The 21,869-nt window shown below is 53.3% G+C and overlaps 1 protein-coding gene across 2 annotated transcripts in view; it reads left to right on the top strand.

The window, feature by feature from the left end:
• Nucleotides 1–21,869, top strand: part of PCSK6 (proprotein convertase subtilisin/kexin type 6) — a 201,321-nt gene that overhangs the window by 174,457 nt on the left and 4,995 nt on the right. Inside the window, exons 14-19 of one of the 2 annotated variants that reach the window (XM_036878645.2) lie at nucleotides 3,891–4,070; nucleotides 9,520–9,622; nucleotides 10,623–10,819; nucleotides 12,782–12,869; nucleotides 15,750–15,853; nucleotides 20,220–20,349. In XM_036878645.2, coding sequence (XP_036734540.2) covers nucleotides 3,891–4,070; nucleotides 9,520–9,622; nucleotides 10,623–10,819; nucleotides 12,782–12,869; nucleotides 15,750–15,853; nucleotides 20,220–20,349 — 802 coding nt within the window. Of the gene's footprint in view, nucleotides 1–3,890; nucleotides 4,071–4,662; nucleotides 5,130–9,519; nucleotides 9,623–10,622; nucleotides 10,820–12,781; nucleotides 12,870–15,749; nucleotides 15,854–20,219; nucleotides 20,350–21,869 lie in introns of those variants that run through there. The other variant, XM_057494791.1, reaches the window with a different exon arrangement.

The raw sequence follows: 21,869 nt of genomic DNA, 5'->3' as shown, positions 1-21,869 counted from the left end.
CAGGAACTTGCTACCCACTGATGCCAACACATCAAAAGAAAGGCACATTCCCTGCCCACCTAACACCTCTGGTATGAGAAAGGGAAGAAGACAATAAACAGGTAAATCAATAATTTCTGAATGTGATCAACATGATATAATGTGAAGTGCAGAAAAGGACAAAACAGTGTACTGTGCAATTTCAACTATGTCAAAAATACATATGCATAGAAAATGAGAAAATATGCCAAACAAATTATAGGTGATTTTTATTTTCTTCTTTATATATTTCAATGTTTAATAATTGTCCATCTTTTATAATAGGAAAAATAACAAAAAGAGAATTACACTTCAATTGTATGCCATACACTGGAATACTTACTTTAATACACTGGAATGCATGCTTTATGAAGGCAGAAAAAACAAAGAGACTTCCTAGGTAGAAAAAGTGAAAAGAGAGTTGTCCACTTTTAAGGCCAAGAAAAGGGAGAGAGAAATGTATCCAAATTGCCATGGTCTATACCATATTCTTGATCAAGTTTTCTTATAGCTCCTATTTTATCAAATCAGAAAAGTATCCAGTTCTTTACTGTAGGAGAAGATGCTCCATTTCTCACATCAATAAGAAAAATGCAAAGTAAACTTCTGAGTTATCAGATCGGCGATGCAAGCCTGGCATGGAGCGGGCATGTTGCTACTTCACTGTTAGGAGTGTGAAGTGACCTGACCTCATGGAGGGAAAATTTGACAGTGTCTATCAAAATGACAATTCACATTTCTTCTAATCCACAATTCCACTCCTAGGAATATAGCCCACAGATATACTTACACATATAAGAAGTGATATGCTCATTAGGTTTTACTTAACATACACTTATGTAGCAACTCCTATATGCCAGTCACTGTAGTTTGCCATCATTAAATCACTTCATCTCCCAGATGACACCACAAGGTACATGTTGTTACTGCTATCCTCACTTTACAGGTGAGGAAACTGAAGAACAGAGAGATTAAGTGATCTGCCTGAGGTCACACAGCCAGTAGAGTCAGGATTCAAACTCAGACTGTGTCACGCCAGGGTTCTTGCTCTGCCTACCTGTCACTGGATCCCTCCTCGTGTGGCCAAGGTTACAGCATTGCTTGTAATTGCAAACATTTGGGAAAAATCTAATGCCTGTCAGTAGGAGATTGTTAAGTAAATGACTTGACATCTCTCCAATGTAGTGATGGAAAGATCACCAAGATACATTGTCAATGGAGAAAGCAAAATGCAGAAGGTACTTAACCTGGTGTGTTAATGCAAGGGACAGGGCAGACAGAATATATGTCATATTTGCTTGGGAAAGCATAAAATAACTCTGGAAGAATATGCACATCATAAGTAACAGTGTCACCCATGGTGGGAGGGACAGTGGCCAGGGGATGGGCTGGAGAGAGACTTCTGCTATATTCCCTTTTATACTTTGGACTTTGAGTTATTCATATTTATTACTTAAGTCTATCATGCACCCCCCTAGAAACAAACCAAAACCCCTGAGTACCCCTCTCTTCCAAGGCAGCTTCTACTGCTGGTTCTTGGGGTTCCTGTCTTTCCTTTCAGCACTGTACAGTTTAAGGTGGACAGCATAATGCCTTGACTTACATATACTGGGACATGATTACCGCAATAAATTTATTTAACATCTGCCATCTCTTACAGATACATGCAAAAAAAAAAAAATGCCAGGGGTGGGTAGTTTCCTCATGATGAGAATCTTTAGGATCTATTCTCTTGGTTTCTTAGAAACCTTTCACTCTCGTTCCATCCACATAGGGTGTGTGCTGATCCTAAGCTCAGAGCAGCGTTTTTTGTCTGTCCCACCAAAACTGTATCTAAAAATAAGAACCTAATTTTAGTGCTAGGGCTTTGGGGGGTGTTTTGGGAGACGTCATCTAGGGTTGAAATAAATCTTGGCTCAAATAACAGTGTACAGTGCCCGTGGTCCCTGTCATGTTGTCATTATGCCCCCACCCTAATCACTGCTCCTCACTCTGTGGTCACAATGCCCAGACTTCTCTGTGGGTTTGAAGCATAGCTTTCATGTGGTTCTAAGGAGCTGAGCCCCAACAGTGACTCACAGCCAGGGGCTGCGGTTTCTGCACCTGCGCTCTGTGACGTCCTTCTCATGTTGGCGTCGCCCTCTGTCTAGCTTGTGTTGGGAATGGGCAGGGAAATGGCCATAGAGGTTTGCACAAACTGGGCCCTGTGGAAGAACGTGTACTAGGAAATAGCTCACGAGTGTTTTTTTAAGTTGAAGGACCTATATCCTCTAGTCCCAGCCAGGCCAGTCCAGGCGGTACACGGCTTGACTTGGGGCAGCTTGGGGGCTGCAGGCGTTCAAGGCCTGGGACCTTGATTGGCTAAGGCAATGGTTAAAAAGAAACCGGGCTCCTACGTGCCACATTGTATAACTGAATCTAAGTCATACACCGTTTAGGACTGCCCCAGAGTTGGCCTGGTGAGCAGAAGATCAGTTCCACCTCTGTCCACCATGTACCCACCTCGGACAGTGTGGATACAGCCCACAGGCTTACGGGGTATGTGGTTAAGCAGGAACACCCATTCTAGGATTTAGGGAAACCAAGAGATTCCCAGAATTGGAACAAAAAATAGTTATACTGGCAGAGCTGCCCATGTTCAAAAATAGTACATAGACAGATGTCTAAAGACAGATGGCCTGCCATTCAGAGCAAGCACATGGAGTAGTGTGAACAGAAGTCACAATAACACAAATTGACAGCAAAGAATCAGAGTAAAAATTTCCCTCACCTAAGGCATCTGATTGCCAAGAAACCGGATGGCAGGACGCGAAGAGGAACCCAGGGATGTTCCCAGGCAGCACAGACGTGAGCTGGCGAAGGCGCTGGCCCCAGCTGGGGTGGTGGTGGCCAGTCGTGAGGGTTCATTGAGGTGGCTCAAAGCTGGTATGAGTGTGTTTGTGTCAGCCCAATCTAGTTCTAAGTAAGTACTGAGAGGCTGTGAGTCCGTTAGCGTGGGTAGCTTGTCCTTGGGCAGGTCGCCCTGGACCTCGGCCCTCATTTGTATGAGAACGACAGCAGTGACCTCAGCATAGCTGTGAATGTGGGGACATAGCAAGCAAGGGGAGTCTGGACCTGTGGCCTGCAGTCGAGCCAGCCCTCAGACATACCTCTGCTGCTAATGTGTTTTACAATGTCAGGGATTTTGCAACGAAACTGCAGGCCAGGCTTTCCATTCCGTTTTACACCTGAGAACACCAACCCACCTCCTTCTCATGGAGGCTTGCTGCCTCCCTCCTCCCCAGCCCTCCCTGGCATGCGGGGTGCTCTCCTGTTAGCCCCCATCCTCCCCACACCCATCCAGCATCGATGCCAGTCATCCTCCTGTCTTTGAGGTTGTCCTCCCTACATGAAGCCTCTGTGGGCTTATGGGATTGCACCGCCACTGCCACCCCACCAGACTTCCCCACCTGTCCTAGGTTAGTTTTGAAGGAAGGAGCCCCAAACCAGTCTTTCGTGGTCCAAATAGAACTCCTTGGGGGTAACCCGGCTGTCCCATTTAGAGCCATATAGGCTAAGGCTCAGGGCCAGGTCTGGTCGGAGATCTACCCACTCAGTATTGCAAGAGGGGAAGGAGGCTGTTGCCAGTCGGGGTGCAGCAAGACTGGGGGTCAGAGAGTGTAGTCTGGGTGCATCCTGGTCCTCAGGTCACTGCTAAGTGAGGGGGTGGATGAGAGTCTCTGCGGTGGGAGGAGGTTGGGGGCCTGAGGGGCAGCTCCTGGCATGTGTGAGTGATGGGGGCCTTTGGCCAGGTCAAGGGACCAGAGTTATCAAGAGCTTGCCGAGGGAGGCTCTTGGCTCTCTGGTGACCCTGTGGGTTTGGTGCCTTCCAGGGAAATTGAAGGAATGGAGCCTCGTCTTGTACGGCACGGCTGAGCACCCATACAACACCTTCAGTGCCCATCAGTCCCGCTCTCGGATGCTGGAGCTCTCGGCCCCGGTGCCAGAACCACCCAAGGCTGCTCTGTCGCCCTCCCAGGCCGAGGTTCCCGAGGATGAAGAGGACTACACAGGTAATGGCCCTGCAGCCAGAGCAGGTGGCTAGCCTGCTGTTTCCCCACTGTAGCTCTTAAGATGTGGGGCTGCTCCTGCAAAAGGTGGGGGTCATGATGGAATGTCTTCCTTCTTTCCTGGAAGTCATAATAATGACAGTAATTTGCACTCACACAACTCCTTCCACCCATGGCTCTCCTAATATTATACAGACCAGTAAGCATTCTCCAACTTTCCCAGGCTGGGAAACCAAGGCGCTATATGCCCAGCCGGAACTGGGGCTTGCGCCCTGGTTGATGAGCCTCCTTATTTCCTCAAACTCCCCGTCTCCCATCTCAGCCTCCTGACACTCTCCCAAATCCGTGCACTTGCAGCCCCTGGGGCCAGAATGTGGGGTGGACGCAGGTCCTCATGGGACCCAGGACAGTTGGGTTGAATGAGCATCACCAGGAACAGAGGCACGCAGTGGAAATCTGGACTGGCCTTGAGGGCTGGGACAGACACCCACGCAGGGTGTCAAGAACTTAGGTCAGTAGATTCTGACGTTACCCACCAGTGGCTTCAGAACCTCACAGGAAACAAAGAGGCCTTGTGCAAATCCTTTTTCTCCAGCTGTGGCATTGCCAGGGTGGCAGAGTGGCAGCAGAGAGCTGCGGCAGCCCAGGGAGGGCTGGGGACGTGCCCGGTTGCTGGGCTGGGCACAGCCTCCATCAGCAGATCGGGCTGGAAGCTGCTCCTTTCCCTCTGAACCATTCCACAGTGATTTGTGAGAAACAGCATTTCTGTTTGGGCATATTTTCCTTAGCTAAATATTACAGCTCCTTGATAAATGATGGGTGATATCTAAGAGTATTGATGCTTTGTGTTATCTAATAGCTTCTGGGAAAAAAATGTAACAAAATGGAGAATTCCACCCATACGTATCAAGCATAAATTATGGTCAATTCAATTTTAAATTTCATCTACTGTTCCTTTAAAATGGAGCATTGAATTATGTATGGACTAATCTCCTCTGTTTCCCCCTGTGATTTATAAACTGTGGCAAGAGTCAGTAATTATTAATAAAGAACAGATTCTTTTTTTTCTTAAAATCTGCTACTGACTCTAACCTTACACTATCCTGGAATCTCATGTAAGATGGTCCGGCAGCCCTGGTTTCTCAGTCTTCCCTGAGCACTGCCTAGACGGGTAGAGGGGGTCTCCATGGAAATAAGACATGTCCCTGATTCTCAGGAGGCTCCCTGGGGCACATGGGATGGGAAGGCCAGGACCAGCACGGAGAGCAGAGTTAGGGAAGGAGCAAGAGAGGGTGGGAGTGGGAGGGCGCTGGGGTGTGGAAGGCAAGGAGAGAGAAAAGGAGAGAAGTAGGGACGGGGAGGCAGCAGCCATGTTGGGTTCCGTGGTCAAGGGCATGTGGGTGGGGGTCTCGTGGGTGCCCCTTGTGGAAGCAGTCTCGGTCACCAACAAGCCCAGGTGCAGAAGCCCAGGGAGAGAGAGAGGTGAACATGGGGGTGAAACAGCTTCCTGCAGAGTTTTACATAGAGGCCACAGACAAGAGCTTGCAGCGGTGACCGCATGGCAGGGGGAGCTTCTCAAGAATGTGGGGAGCTGGTCATGGGCAGAGATGCACAGAGGGTGATGGGCCCAGCCAGGGGAGGCTCCATCTGGGCCCCACGTGCCAGAGAGCAGTTGCCTGTCAGGAAGGGGTGGGGGTCTGGGGGAGCAGTGGTCCCCAGGGCCAGCAGCAGGGGGTGCAGCACAGCACTGAGATGAGGGCCAGCTCTCCCAGGGACAGGGGCGAAGGAAGGGAAGTGAGCAAGGGTTGGAGAGGGGCCCGGCCACCCACAGATGGCCAGGACCTCAGAATAGGAGCTGGCAAGACGGTCCGTCCCGAGGGAGTGGGGCTCCCGTGGGGGTGTCAGGTGTCTTGCCCGAACTGGAGGAGAGCTGCCCTGGGGAGAGGGCAGCCCGCAGGCAGGCAGGCAGACCTGGGCCCTGTTCTAGGCCAGCATCACTCCCTGGGAATCGGGGCAGAGGGAACGGCCGGTTATTCCCAGGGCCCACTCCTATTCCTTCCCAAACTGGCACATAAGCACTGAGGCCATTGGGCGCCCCCGAGGCCCAGGTAGTGATGGAGTCCGGGTTCCTCAAGTAGCTGAGGGTGTGGAAATCCACCTTGGTGGGGTTGGGAGATGAGGGGCCTGGGGGTCCAGCAGGGAGGAAAGGCAGCAGCTGCAGCAGCCAGGGGAACGCCAGTGGCCGTGGTGCTGCAGGGGGCGAGCCTGCCGTGGCGGCCAGCCTGCGAGGACAGAGCCGCCTGGTGGCCGAGGGGCAGCGGGAGGCCCTGGCGAGCACCAAGCCTGGCCGAGGGTGAGGCCGCCCTGGTGATGGCTCAGGAAGCTTGGCTGAGGAGCAGGCCTACCCCAGGGACGGATTCAGCAGGTCTGGGAGCGCTCAGAGGCCGTGCTGGGTGATTCCCGGGAGCTCGGGGGGCAGAGGAAACGGGCCGGCTCCTAGGCTGCCCCACGAGGGCGCCCTCACGGGAGGACGAGCAGAGCCCAGGCCAAGCCGCCGAGCAAGAGGCCAGACCTGCCCGGAGAGGGATCTGCGCCCGGGCCCACCTCCTGTCTGCGCTCAGCCACGTCCAGCCCTAGCGGTGTGCTTGGAGGCTCCAGTTCACTTTTCTTAGATGGCATGAATGGCAGGCAAAAAGCTGATACCTCCTAAATTCTCCTTCCAAACTGGTCTAAGCGCATGGGGGCTGAGGCCATCGGGAGCTCCCAAGTCGCTTTCTAGCGTTTGCCTACTGAATTTTTTAAATCCTGGATTTGCTCCGCAAAGGACTCGATATAGGGTTTTCAAATCAGCCTGTGTCATTCTGACACGGGGTCCAGCACACGAATCCCCTACCCCTTGTGTTGGGAGCTCTGGGAAGTGACATAGGAGGACAGTGAGTCTCTGAGAACCTTTCCTGCTGATGGAGGGAGGAGGACAAGGAGGGGAAGGTACAAATGGCAACATAAGTACCACACATTCACCCAGAGAACGTGGTACAGCTGTGCCTGAAAACTGCCAGGCCCGCCTGGGAGAGATGGCATGGTCAGGATGAGGTGGACAGCCAGGTGGGTTTAATTCAAGAGTCTTCATGGAGAGGTGACTCTTGATATTGGGATTTTTGAGACAATTCAAGGAGAGAGCCGTGCTGGGGAGGGTGCCCACAGATAGTTGTCCAGTCATCCCTGCACGGGCAGTGTCTTTCCAAGCTTTGGTGGGGGCTGGACATAGCCAGTTACCTAGATGCCCCCTCGGGGTTCTTCTGTCCTTTCTGTGGCGTGGAACTGAGCCTTGCTCAGGGCTCCCCTTGGGGTCACCTACCGGCCTCTCTGCCATGGAGGGGCCCCCAGAGGGAGAGGGCTCAGAGTGAAGTCCGCACACGGTGAACCGTCAGCCGGAAGCCCAGCTCCCAGCCCTTCCCCAAGGCGCTCCCCATCTCAGGGCACCCTAGAGCACCCTGCTTGTGGCTGGTGATGGCACCTTTCCAGCATCCCCCACTCTCCTTTCGTCCATTCTTTCACTTCAGCCACTCAGCAAATATTTCCTGAGCACCTGGGCTATGCCGAACGCCTTCCTGGGTACAGGGAATGCAGCTGCGAACACTCCAGACCAGATTGTGCCACGTGGGTCTGCTGTGCTGGGAGAGACTGAGGAAATCGGGGCCTCCTCTTTGTCCCTGCAAATATTAAGGTTGAGGAAAATCATTCACTTTGTCAAGCCAGGTGGGCCCACTGCTTCCCTTGGCTTGGGGAGAAATCAATCTGGAAAGCAGGTGGTCCTTAAGTTGGTATGTCCTCCACGCCACTGCAGGCCAGGCTGGCACACAAGGCCGGAACCCAGTTGCCAAACTCACGCCTGTTCTGAGCAGTGGGTAATTCAATACAGGGGCGCCCCAAGCAAGGATTTCTGAGGCTATCCCCATAAACAGCCTGGGCAAAGCCAACAGGAATCCAGGCACATGAGAACTGACTCCAAAATAGCCAGTCTGGAGCTGGGAAGGGGTCGGGGTGGGCGTTGGCCTGGTGATGCACTTCGGCCGTGGCAGGCTGCGTGCTAGCACACGACCTCCAGCACAGACTCCAGAGCCCTGCCCAGGCTGAACCCCAAGATCGCCGTCTCTCAAGACCCCAGGGACGAATGTGGCTTTGAAAGGGGTTCGCAGGGGGACTCACAATGAAAACTCTGGAAATATAAACAACGGTAAACCTTCAGGGAGGGAAACAAAATAAGCAGGGTCTAACACTGGGAAGGTCTAGAGGCCCTTTAGAGGGAATGAAGAGGGCTTTGTGCACCTCAGCAAAGCCCCATTGTGGGCGGCAGACAATGGGGACTTTTGTCTTTCCCTCGCGTGCCCGTGAGATGCTGGTGGCCAGCAAATCACCTCCTCTCTGCTTCTGAACTCATTCCCCACCCCCTCCAACAACTAAAACCTTTCGGGTTTATTTTCTTCCAAAGACTCAAAAGCCTTCACCATGCCCCGCTGGGCACTCCCCACACCAGGCGCTTTTCTGGAGCCGTTTCCCCAGAGTAGGAGGAATAGGGTTGGGGGTAAGGCAGGTGGGGGGTGGGCGGGTGGTCCTACCACAGCGCCAGCGATGGCACGCCGTGGTCACATTCTACAGACCCGGCAAAGAGGACACCTGTGGACGTGCGCCGTGTCGGCCTGAGGGCGATGGACATTTTAAAGTGGGTGCGTTGTGCTGCACACCTGTAGAGAAAGGACCTAGACGGGTGAGGCTCTCTTAAGTCCACTGAGCTCCCTGCATTTCTCTCCATCGCTTTTCTAGCAACACAGGGGCCGCCCGAGTTAGATTTTGGGGATCTCAGGACTTGAGGGAAGATGGGGTGGACCCCACTGAGGAAGAGAGGGAGGGAAGCTGCAAGGAGGTCTACCGAAAAGGGTCTAACTGCTCTGCAAGGCCAACCCCCTGCCCCAGACCCACCAGGCACAGCCACCCAGTGGTCCTGAATCCCGTCCTGTACCCCCTGCCTCATGTAGGGAATCTCCACCCGCCCCGTCTTTCCTGCTTACTTCCCATCAGATCCTCACTTGGCCACAGCTTCCCTAGCCCTTAACACCCTGTAGCACGTGCTTTGTCCCCTCTGGCCCCTGCCGCAGCCTCTCTCCTAGGGTCTCTCGGGGCCCATCTCAGGGCCTGTGTCCCCAGCCGGCTGCTGCTTTCCCTTGTTCTCAGGCTGTCTGCTGGAGCCTGGAGCTGGGCTCGGCCCTCAGCTGTGGCCAGAGGCCGTGGAGGAGGTGAGGACTCTGTCCGGCCTTATGGGCTGGCCCACCACTCCACAGGGAAGCTTCTCTTGGCCCTGCCCATCTGTGAATCCCTGACACAGGGTCCCAAGGGACTGGACTTTACTGAGAAGGCATCTCTATGGGTGCAAGAAAATGCTTGTTTCCTTCAGGAATGTGCCATCCGGAGTGCGGTGACGAAGGCTGTGACGGCCCCAGTGCAGACCAGTGCTTGAACTGTGTCCACTTCAGCCTGGGGAACATCAAGACCAGCAGGTAAGGGGCTGGGGCTTCCATCTGCACACCCTGGAGCCCCTCCATGCAGCGCCAAGGTAGCCCTTCTCTTAGCCCCCTACAGCCTGGTGCCCTGCCTGGGAATTAAGGTAGTGCCCCAGAAGAAATTATATTGAGGTTCACTGCTTGGAATTTTCTGTTTGAGCAACGTTTTGTTCTGATCACACAAGTAATTCAAGTCCATGAGAGAGAAATGAGAAGCTGGGGCATTGTGGTGTCTGTGCTCATCAACTTTTTTCTATTTGTTCTGCTAAACAAAAGTGGACCATATTGCACATGCCAAGGCTGACCCCTGGGGAACTGTAGACACACGTCATTTTAGGGGCCAGTGCTGTTCTAAAAGCCACCCGTGTCATCCATGCCCAGGGAGCACCCATCCCTGAGTGCCCAGCCAGGGGTATGGCCATGCACAGGGCCCTGGCAGGGGTGTGGCCATGCAGGGTGCAGATACAACTCCCGCGGTGCCCCAGAGGCCGCAGACACAGCCACACTCACCCTGCGCGGTGCCAAGGCAGCCTTTTTGCTGCCTCACTCACTCCCAAGGCACAGTGGTGCGGTTTTGTGGAGCTGGAAATTTTGCAGGTCAAATACCATCATCACGGTGTCTGTGGAAACCAAACACAGCAGTCTCAGAGTACCTCCCTGGGGAAACGTTGAAAGGAAGGGGCCCCCAGGTTCTTATCCAGTCCTCGGGCCTCTCCTGCACACTTAGGAACCTGGCAGCTGTGCCCACCAAAACACCCCCACCCCCACCCCGGCCCTCCCACCTGTCCCCCCACCCCCCAACCGGTCCCCAGCATGACAGTGGTTTAACCTTCACTCCGGGGCCCTTGTTCTCTCGGGGTTTTGCTGGCTGGAAGGGCCAGCTAAGGTTTTCTTCCCAGCTAGCTGCCCTTTTAGCCTAACCCAGCAGGGTTACAGGCTTCCAGGGGGTCTTGGGGGGTTCAATGAGAAAGACCCTCTCCTACTCCGGCTCCCACAGGAAGTGCGTAAGCGCATGCCCTCTGGGCTACTTTGGGGACACAGCAGCAAGACGCTGTCGCCGGTGCCACAAGGGCTGTGAGACCTGCACGGGCAGGAGCCCGGCCCAGTGCCTATCTTGCCGCCGTGGGCTCTATCACCATCAGGAGATGAACACCTGTGTGATGCTCTGTCCTGCCGGATTCTATGCTGACGAAAGTAAGTGCGTGTCCAATGGCAGAGAAACGGTGAGATAGCCCCCCAGTCTGGATTGGGGTCCCCTCTCCTGGGAGAATTTTCACAGCCCGCTGCCTCCTGGGTACTTTGTCCCTCTGAGAAAGGACCCTTAACAGGAGAGTGAGGGAGAGACAGTGAAATCGAAGCCCCAGGCCCTGTTAGTTCCTAGGGCTTCACACGTAAACCTGGGCAGAGTAGTTCAGTGATGTGGGAATGAATCCCCAGTAATCCAGGATATTTCATGCATCTGCAAGTCAACGTCCATCATGGAGGATGGGCAGAGAGGTGGCTTGGGCCGGCTGCTCTCAGGCTCAGTCTGATTTCAGATACCAAAAGGGGAAGCTTCTGAGGGTGCCCTGCTGTCTGTCCTGCAATTACTCTTGCAGGAAGACTGCACCATGGGCCGCCTGCAGCTGTGGACATGTGCACTGGGTGGGGGTCAGAGAATCCAGCACCAGCCAGCCTGCAGACTTGATGGTCGAGATTGGTGTATGCCCTCACAGGAAAAGCTGCCAAGCTGAAATTGGGATTGAAGAAGGACAGAGGGTTTGCGGTCCTCCCCATAAATGGAGAGCAGCCTGCTGGCCCTGGGTAACTGGGCTCAGAAGAGATGGCTTAGTCTACGTGGTACACTGTACCCATAGTGACCACACCCCTCAGAGGTGGGTGGGGCCTCTCTCATCTTGCAGGCGGGGAGATGAAGCTCAGACAGGGCAAAGGGCCTGCAACCAGCAGTGGCACAGTTCGGACCTGAACAGCAAAGGCAGCTATCCCGCTATTCTGCCAGGCCTGGGAAAGTGGGATGAGTGAGGGCTTCGGGTTGCAGGGCCCCATGCCAGGGTTTCTCCAACTCCCCTTGGCCTGGAAGAGACACAGAGGGGGTTTGGGTAAAACTGGTGGAAGATAGTTCTCAAGCACAAGAACAGAAGCTGCCGTTGTGGCCACAGTGGCTATGCAGGCAGAAGCCTTTCCGCAGAGCTCCTCTCAGGCCTGTGTTTTGCAAGAGGGGTCATTGCTCCAGCCTGTCAAGGCATTGCTGTTATTCCTGGGAGAAGGAGCCAGGAAATTTAAAGACATACAAAGCCACCAAAACCAGGCTCTGCTTAGAGGCAGAACAAATAGTCATGCATGATACACTTCACAGCCTTTGCCAACACCTGCCCTGGGCTGCCAGCCAGGTCTGTTTGGGAGTGGAGGCCCCTTCATCCCCACTTCACTGACCCAGGGAGTCCTCACTGAGCATGTGCCGTATGTGTGTAATGCCACCTGTGGGGCCCTGAGGAGGAGGAGGGATAGAGGCATAGCAAGCAGCCCTGAGCTTCCAGGCCCAGGACCAAGGTTGGTGCTGAGGTGTGTAAGGAATGAGCAGCACGGCAGCCTAGGCAAGTGCACGTGGGAGTTGTGGTGACCCAGTATTTCCCCTGGAGGTCTGATGGATATCGTAGGTCATGTCTCAGGGTCTGTAACTACCAAGTCTTCAAAAGTCCCCTATGAAGGCACAGGGGGCCATTCAGAGGCATCCTTGGCCTCCATCCTGTCATGTTTATAGACTTGCACCTGATCAATCCCCACTTGGTCAGCCAGGAGCTGGCTTCTGTCCCTGCTGAAATGAGCAGAACCTTAGCAGTCTCCTGGGGAAAGGGCCCACCTGCAAAGCCTCAAGGAGGCTTTAATTTAATTTTTAAATGTAATTGAATTTATGGTTGGAGGAATTTAATTTACTCCAGAAGAGACAGGGGAGAGACCTGTCATCTGACACTTAGGCCCGCAGCCTCCACGTGGACTCTGGCTGTTTTATGACCACACTGGTCTGTCATTCTGGAGGCTGACGCCCCGTGGCAAGCTGCTCTGTCAGCCCTGCTTTGGAATGCCAGAGCCTCTTCACCCAGATCTGATTCACCTGTCTTTTCCCCCTTCTCTTGTCCTCATCTTATTTTTCTCCAGGTCAGAAAAATTGCCTTAAATGCCACCCAAGCTGCAAAAAGTGTGTTGATGAGCCAGAGAAATGCACTGTCTGTAAGGAAGGATTCAGGTAAAACCCTCCCTTCAAGCCTGAAGAACAACAAAGTGTTTATGTGTTTAGAGGTCCTGTTCTTGGTTTACTAAGTTTGCAACTTTTTCCTAAAAGCTAAAATTTCAGAGACCCAAAGCCTTTCAGGGTAAAGATTCTGAGTCTGTAGAAATCAGATTTCCACTTAGAGGCAGGTGCTTAAGATAGAAAGTTAGATGATGGGCACAGTCTACATTATATGCAGCATTCAGAGAACTGGTAATAGCAGGAACTGGTCACTTCATGTAAAGTCAGGCCGGCTGCTGGAAGGTCAGGGGCTCAAATGGAAGCTCGGGGCTCCCTTTTTTAAGCACCCAAACCCCAACGACTAGTGTCCCTCCAAGTCCGGGCAGGAGGGGGCCGTGGGGAAGCCGCTCTCCTCTCTGTCACTCTGTCTCTCTCGCTTTTCCCAGCTGTAGGGTCTCCTTCCCAGTTTTCATTCTTCCACTAAGCTCAGCACATGTCTCCTTTAAAACACATTTTGCTGGGTTCATGATTCTCACTGGAATACTTGGAAATGTGCATTTAGTCCATTTAATGCAACCAAATGTACGTTAGCTGTTCCTCTAAGTTACCGTCTAGGCATTCCGTTTGAAATTATATGGGGACTAGTTCAGGGATTAGAACCAGGGTCTGCATTTTAAGGAAGAAAGAGAAAGGTCAGTGAGAGCAGCAGCATTTCTCCCCGCCCCAGGTGGTCTCCAGGGCTCTTGTTAAAATGCAGATTCCCTTTGGGAAGCGCTGAGCAGAGCCCTACACAGGCCCCCAGGGGGCCAGGATGCTGGTAGTCCCGGAGGGAGCGAGGGCTAGAGGCCCGCAAGCCGCCTCCCCACCTTCCCAGCCTCCCTTCCTGGGCTGCCTGGACTGGAATCCACCAGCTGAGTTGGATTCTTCTGGGTAAAGAGTGAAGGGAGAAGACTTGAGGAGCACTTACTGCAGGCGCTCTCAGCAGCACCACCTCACGGGCAGCCCGTGGCGTTCGATATTATTTGTACTCACGTCTCATTAACAGAGGAACAGTCTTCGTGGAAGCACACTGTTGCTGCCTTAGTGAGGGTCTCCTTAGCCCACCTTCTCCTCCCAGTCAGGGAGAAGATCAGGAGAGAAGAGGGTCCATTGCCCAAGCATCTGGGAGTCCGGGAGAAGGAAGGGGCATAGGACCCCCAGAGTCAGGTGTCCCACCTGTTGTCATAAACCTGTTATCTGGGCAACGCAGGATTAGGAGTGGAAGGATGAAGTGGTGGAGGCGGGAGACCCCCAAAGGGGAAAGGCGACATTGAGCTGGCGGCAGCAGCTGGGGCCTGGGTGGGGGTGGCTTCAGGGGCACCGCCCCCATCAGGCTGGTAACTGAAGGTGGCGGGTTGGAACACATTTTCGGTCGGTGAAGGGTGCGGCGTGTCCCCGGGAGCTCGTGTCTGTGCCCTGGGGCTCCTGTGGGAGAATGAAGTCCCTGCTCATGTCAGGAATGGTGTCACAGGGAGAAACATTTTCCCAGACACAGGCACACACAAATAGAGGCAGTGGTTTCAGCCGCAACAGGCATTCAGAGAGGCGGGCAGACTCTGAAAACATCGCCGGCCGTAATCCACATAAAGCTCCCTTTTATTGCCCAATATAAGCTGTGGCTTCAAATCATGGTTGTCATGTTAAAATAGTGAGAGCAGCCGAGCCACTGTCTCCGGGACATCTGTCTCTTCAGAGGGTAAATGTAGGAAGCTCGCAGGGGAATGTCAGTTATTAAAGACTTGATTTAACTGCCAGTCTCAGCAGCCCTGGTGCTGTGATGAGAAGAAGTCCCGGGAGGGCGTATGCCATTGATGTGGAGAGCCTTTCAGATCCTCCAACAGCTCCCCTAAAATGCAGAATTCTCTGACCTCACAAACGCTCCAGAGCACGTGTTTGATGTGTCTTGTCGCAGACCCATTTACAACGTGTGCATCACAGTGCGATCTCAGGAACTGAAGAAACAATAGCAGCAGACATGTACTCATGCTGCTGTGGGCCGCGGACCGTTCCAACATTTTGCGGGTGTTTTCTCATTTAGTCCTCAAAGCAACCTTATGATGCAGAAGTCATGATTGCCTCTGAACAGGAGAGAGAACGGAGGTTCAGGGAGGTCCGCTGAGTTGCCTGGGGTCGCGGACATGGCAGGGGCAGGACTCAGAGTGGGCGCTCCAGCTCGAGGCTACTCCAGAATCCATGCCTGTGGTTACCTCGCTAAGCAAGGTGAGGGAAAACTGACCAGACGAGAGAGGAAGGCAGGAGCCACATCAGGCCAGGGCCTGCTGCGTCCCAGAATTTCAAGTTCATGGTGATGAGCACAAGCTTGTAAGCAGGGCAGAGGCAGGAGCGGGTTCAGGTTTCAGGATCGGTCTTCTGCTGTCACCCCGTTTGCACATCATCACTGCTGGCACTTGGTGGAGGGCTCAGACACCGAGACTGAGGCAGTGGGCCACCAGGGGTGACCCACCCATGCCCAAGTTCTCCTCTTGGGGTATGGAATTCAAGAGTGATTGGTGTCGGTGAAGAGAAACCGGCACAGACCAGGAGAAAGCCTGAGCAGCTGGCCTCCTGCACCAGGACCGAGGGAGGCTATGGTGCTTTGGGGACGGAGCCCAGGGCCGCCAGCCACCTGCAGGCAGAGGTCCTGCTTGCAGACCCAGGGCTTCCAGTCCAGCTGGCCTCCAGCTGGCTTCCGGACAGCTCTTCCTGCTTCATTAGCTCGGAGCTTTCCGTGACACAGGGAGCTATAGTTCTGCAACTTTCATTTTCTCCCATGAAAGGCATTTGAGGGCAAATCTTAATTTAATTGGACTTTTGGAAGGGATATGACAACATGCCTTCTTTCCCCCTTTCTGACAGCTTTGCACGGGGCAGCTGCATTCCAGACTGTGAACCGGGCACCTATTTTGATTCTGAGCTGATCAAGTGTGGGGAATGCCATCACACCTGCCAGACCTGCGTGGGTGAGTTCACTGCCTGCCAGGGCATTGATTTCATTATGATGCCAACAGTTGGAACCTGGGTCAGCCAGGTGGGTGCCTAATTATCTTGAAACCAAAAACCCTAGGACTTCATGGACTTCCATGGATATTGCAGCATTAAATCACAGTGCGCCCCCGTGTAGGGCCTGGGGGCGGGAATATGAGCAGCCAGTGCCGAGCGGGTCAGGGTTTCAGCTGGGGGAGATGACAAGGTCCCCGGGACGGAGGGTGGTGATGGTTGCACAGCAACGTGGATGTATGTGGTTCTACATGCACTCAAAAATGGTTACTGTCGTAAAATTGTATGTTATGTACCTTTTATCACAATTTCAAAAATTAAAAAAAAAAAGAAAAAGTAAAACCACTTTGAATGAAGAGCCTGGGTTTCCCAGCACTAGAAACCCAGCCGGGCAGTGGATGCTCACAAGCTGAGTAGTGGTCGTGCCTCGTGAGCTGTGCCTGGAGCTCAGCCCTCGCTGCAGAAAGGCGGGCGTGAGAGGCCACGCTACAAAGATTCTGAGCGGAGGGGCAGAATCTGGTGGTAAAGGGAAGGAGGCTTTTTAAACCATAACTGTACCTTTGTACCTATCCTCACTTATTTTGTACCAAACTTTGTACCTATCCTCACTTACTTTGGACATTTTATACAAAGAGGAAAAGTCTTCTATCAACAGTTTTATGTGTATTATAATTAAAACAGATGTCTTCCAGGCACTGTTTTTGTGCCGAATAGCAGAGAAAGCACTCATTCTATTCTGTTTCATGTTGCAGGTTATTTGTACTAGGATGCTGAAGTGCATTATGATTTGTGGGCCAGATTCATTTTGGGTTAAGTCTTTTTCTCTAGATCCTCTTTCCACGCCCAACACTTTGGTCCTTGTTCTAAGAAATGCTTAGATTGAGTTTTTGCTAAGAGTTAGTCTCTACTGAGTCATGGTTGCCATAACATGGGTCCTAGAAAATGCAGCAGGCTGGGCACAGCCCTCCTGATGTGGACACATGAGCCCCATGTGGGCATCAGCTGTGTTTTCCAGAAGTGGGCACGACAGAGAAGGCAGTGCAGAGGCCAAAGCCAGCTCCCCGGGAGACTGGGAGGCGAGCCTTCCTGGGACACCCTCCTGGGACCACCCTGAAGATGCTGGGGCTCTCCCTTGGGAAGTGTTCTCAGCTGCTGGCAGCCCCCCAGCCTGTCCTAGCATTCAGCCCTGTTGTCTTTGTTTCTTTGACTCACTGTTTAGCCCAAGTAGATCAAGAAGCATCCCTGATGTTGCTTAAGTTTCACAGTCACTCGGATCCATAAAATCCAGGAGTGTACCTTTATAATGCTTTTGATTTCAATAGCTCAATTTACTTTCAATGTGTCTGGACTGCCTCTTGGCAAATAGAAGTCATGTGTGTGTTCTCTCATCTCAACCCATGACTTCTCAGTCTCCTCAAGCATGTAATTTAGCAGCGTGCAGGTCTAAGGCTGCCTGGTGGTCTCCTTTCCTTCATGCCTGTCTGCCTGGGTTCCTTCTAAGCTCCTGGGATGTGTGTGTCCATCTCCTGGCGGCTGTGGGGGGAGGACCCCTCTGCTCCCACTTGAGCCACCTGGAAGCTTCCTGCTCCATGTCAGATATGGGTCTGTGCTGGAAGCAGCTCTTCTTGGCCACCAGCTCCCTGTCCCCTAGAGCCCGGGCCCACCTGGCCTTCCCTTCTGCCCCCCACTCAGTGACCACTGCTGCTGCCACCTGTGCTGGAATCCGGGCACAGGCAGGGGGAGGGCTGGGGTCAGGCACAGGGTGGACATGGTGGCTGTCCCTACCCCAAGCTGGCAGTGTGCTAGGGCATTTGGTGGACAACTTGCAGGGAACAAGTCCAGGTACCGAGCATCCTAGCATGTAGGATGTGATCCCTTGGGGTGCCTGTCTGCCGTGGGTTGGTGCAGGGGACCTGTGCCTACCGCTGGCTGGGGCAGGGCACATGGGTCAGCAGCTGGCATTCAGAGAGGCACATGCGTGCCGAGTTGAAGGGTGGCATCCCAGCCACCCATGAGGGTCAGCCCTCACCCACAGGTGCTGGCCTTCCCTCATGCATGCCCTTGCTGGAGAGAACAGGACAGGAAATAGCAGATAAAGAAACACCATAGCAGGCCAGGATAAACAGGTTGCAGAAGAAAGGAAAGCGTTTTTTTCTATCTCACTACTATTAACAGCACATCTTTCCTGCTTTCAGAACAAGGGCCCCTCGTTTTCACTTTGTACTGAGCCTCACAAATGATGTATCAGGTCCTGTATAAGCCTAACCCATTCTGCTGTTATTGTTAGGATCTGTGGGTGCTTTCTAAGTGTCTGAAGCCTATAAAGGCTTGTGATTTCGTGAAATCCTTAAGAGACTTGGAGTTATAAAGTTCATAACCTTTAGTAATTAGGAAAATATCTTGTCCTGAAAATATGAGTTGAATCAGCTTTTCTTATTGTGGTAAAATACCCATAACATAAAGTTTACCATCTTAACCGTCTTTCACACGTCAGTGGCATTAAGCACACTCACACTGCTGTGCCACCATCACCACTGTCCGTCTCCAGAATGTTTGCACCTTCCCCTGCTGAATGTGTTTCATCAGCTTCAAAGGTTAGTACATTGAACATTAAACCAAACACAAGAGTGAGTGTTCTTTCCCGTCACAGCAACTCTTCAGGCATCAGGGACCCTGGCGACCAGGGCAGGACCATGTGGGTTCCAGTGCTCAGCAGGCGAAGCTCGAGGTGGGAGACGGCCTCCCGCCCGGGGCTCCTGAGACCCAGCCAGCACCAGCTCATCGCTGGAGTAGATGGCGATGTGGGGCGGGGGCAGCGCTTAGGAGCAGTTTTCTGTCTAGAAGGACACAAACCAGATAGAATCCATATAGGTCTGGGGGGTGTCACTGCCAGAGACAGACGACACCCCATGTGGAGTTGCTGGGCGGGTAGGCAGCTGTCGCTTAGCGAGGCCCCGCGGGCCCAAGGGCGCCCGTTTCTGTCTTCTGTTCTCCATCCTGGATGAACTCAGAAGTCCCGTGCAGGTTTGGGGCTATGGTTCTGCGATGAAGCCCAGCCGCCAGAGCATGGAGCCTGTGGCTGGTGGAAGCTCCCCATAGACCCCTGTCTGCAAGGGGTTCTCTCCCCAAGCCAGCGAGGAGGACCCACCTCAATCTAGAAGGTACTCCTTATTCCCACTCCAAGAATAGGGCTTAATATCACTGCCTTAGCAATCCGGTCTCAGTCTAAGACCACGGTGAAACTAAAGTGGGGAAGAAGAAGTTTCAGGAAGGACTACGATCACCATAAGCATCCGAGACAATTTTATCCCCTCCAAGCCATCAGCCAGCTACCATCCCCCTGCCTCTCTCCAACGTCCATCAGACGTCTCTTGGGACCATCTGGTCCAGAACAGACCCCAGCACTTCTTGGGATGAATGAGCACGTTGATGGAGAGACAGACAGACACGGTGCCTTCATCCGAGACCCCTGTCTGCCCAGGCTCATGCGTCCTCTGGGCTGAGCCACGGGTTCTCTCCTTCGTGACTCTCGGTCCTTCGTGACCCTTGGTCCTTTGCTCAGAGCCTTTGTCTCCTGGTTGCCGCCCCCCCTCCCATAAGCCCTTAGTCATTTTTCCTCTGTTGTTCAAAATGTCCTGGTTGTCTACACCAATTACCTGGCAACACCATTCCCCCAAATCTCCGCCTGCTCTTTCCCCACGTCGTCTCCCATGGTGCTCTGTCCAGAAGAAACAGGACGGAAGCTGCATGGGCAAGCCACTGATGTAATTTTAAATTTCCTGGAGAAGCAGGTAAAAATAATTATAATGACAAATCTCATTTAACCCAGTATATCTAAAATGCTATCATTTCAATGTGTAGTCAACATAAAAAAATAAAGGAGCTCCTTCACATTCTTTTTTTTATGCTAAGTCTTTGAAATCCAACATGTATGTGTTTATACTTGTAGCATGAGCCAATATGATCCAGCCACATTTCAAGGGCTCAGAGCCACACATGGCTGGCTGTGCCAGGAGTGGGTTAGAGGCCTGTTGGCAAGGAAGCATTTAGAATCAGGGCCACTGGACATGGCCCAGACAGTAGGGAGGTGCGCTGTGCTGGGCTCATGCTTCCGTGTCCTTATCTGTGAAACGGGGGTGTGATGCCCCCATCCCCAGGGTGGGTGAGGATGGCCTGGTGTAGATGGCAGTGGGCACCTTGAGCCCCAATTGCGGTAGTGGACTGGGGTATCTGACTAGCACCCCGGATCTCCCAGCATGCTGCAGCAGGCCCAGGACACGGTTAAGGGTGGGCAGTCCCTGATACCTGCTTCTTTCCTGCACCCCTCAGGACCCAGCAGAGAAGAATGTATTCACTGTGCGAAAAACTTCCACTTCCAAGAATGGAAATGCGTACCGGCCTGTGGCGAGGGCTTCTACCCAGAGGAGATGCCAGGCTTGCCCCATAAAGTGTGCCGAAGGTATGCAGTCCTTTCTGATGGGCTTCCCAGCTCAGGCCAAGGCGGCCAGGATCCTGGCTACCGATGCCAGCAAAGGAGCAGCAGGGGGTGCCAAGTCTAGCAGCCCCTCCCTGGAGGATGGATGAGGGGTGCATGGGTGCACAGGGGTTACAGGAGCCCAAATACAGAGAAGGGGGCCCCCGCAGCTAGTGACTGCCAAGGCCACAAGTCGGTGCTTTCGTTCCTTTGTTCATTTAAAAGGGGTTGTTGGGTATCTGCCGGCACTGTGTAGCTGGGACCCTTGTGACCGCCAGAAAGGACTGCACACCCTGGGGACTGCCTGCCCCCATTTTCCAGCTCAGCTACGGACCCACAGGGGGGTTGTCCTCCCAGGCTGGGTTTGAGAACTGCTCTGGGTTATAACCCATTCTCTTAAAAAACAAAATCCTACAGTAGGCCCATGAGAGACCTCCCAAGTCCTTGTGCTTTTGAGACCCACAAAGAGGGTCTGGAGCGGGGGTTACGTACCTGTGCAGGGCTCAGCCCCTTCTAGTGAGCTGCTTTGAAATAGGGAACTTGCCGGCGGCACCCAGCGGAGTCCCGCATGCAGCCCTCAGTGGGGGTGTGTGAAGTAAAGTTTTCATTTTAACCAGCCCGCTCGTTCAGGAGTAATCACACTGAGTCCAGCAGCCCAGGAAGAACGTGAAATAAAATAGTGACAAGCACTTTTGTTTGTTGGATAGTTAGATCCCAGAGGATGCTGGGTAGTCCCACAAGTGTGGCAACCAGCCACCCCTCAGGGCATCCAGAAACTATGGCATCCCCTAGTTTCTGGCGGGCGGCCCTCAGGAGCCCCTCCTTGGCAGGGGAGGACAGAAGCTTCCCATGTGCTCACCTCCACAGGAGGAGAGGCTTTCAGTCCCAGAGAGGAGTCCAGAGCAGGGGTGACAGCCCAGGTCTTGGAGGTACACCCCCAGGGAAACCCTGCACAAAGCACTGAGCTGGTGAAATGCCAGCTTCCATCTTTAGAGTCCCCTGGCTCTGAAGACCCCTTCGGAGTGAATTCCTCCCGAGGGAAGAATGGCCTTGGTCTCCTGGATTCCGCAGGGCCTCTCCCCTTTCAGGCAGCAGCAGCTTATACAGAGCCTGGCTTCCACCCGGCCCCAGATGCTGAGCGGTGCTATGACTGGTCCCGGCTGGTGGTCCTGGGTCAGCTCTGACCGATCAAGCAGCCAGGTGGAGGTTTTGGGCCTGCTGGGTTGGCAATCAGAAGGTGAGAAGCCCTGGAAGCAGAGATGCAAAGCTGAGAATAGTCCATCATAAGTACCTCAACAGTGGTGCTGGAAGACCTCAAGACTTGGTAGGAAGGCCTAGAAGAGCAAGCAAGGGCGTCTTTGAAGACAGAGAGCACCTCAGGGGCAGACCGACCTCTCACGCCCCAGCCCTCCCCACCATCCCCCACTGCGTCGGTCACTTCTCCTGGGTACCACTGGGGACAGAGACTCACAGGCACGCCTTCTCCTGCACTCCGTGCCCAGACT

This window comes from Manis pentadactyla, chromosome 18 (genome assembly GCF_030020395.1).
Source record: "Manis pentadactyla isolate mManPen7 chromosome 18, mManPen7.hap1, whole genome shotgun sequence".
Taxonomy (NCBI): Eukaryota; Metazoa; Chordata; class Mammalia; order Pholidota; family Manidae; genus Manis; species Manis pentadactyla.
Note: the sequence above shows the minus strand (reverse complement) of the source record. Positions and strands in the feature narration are given on the sequence as shown.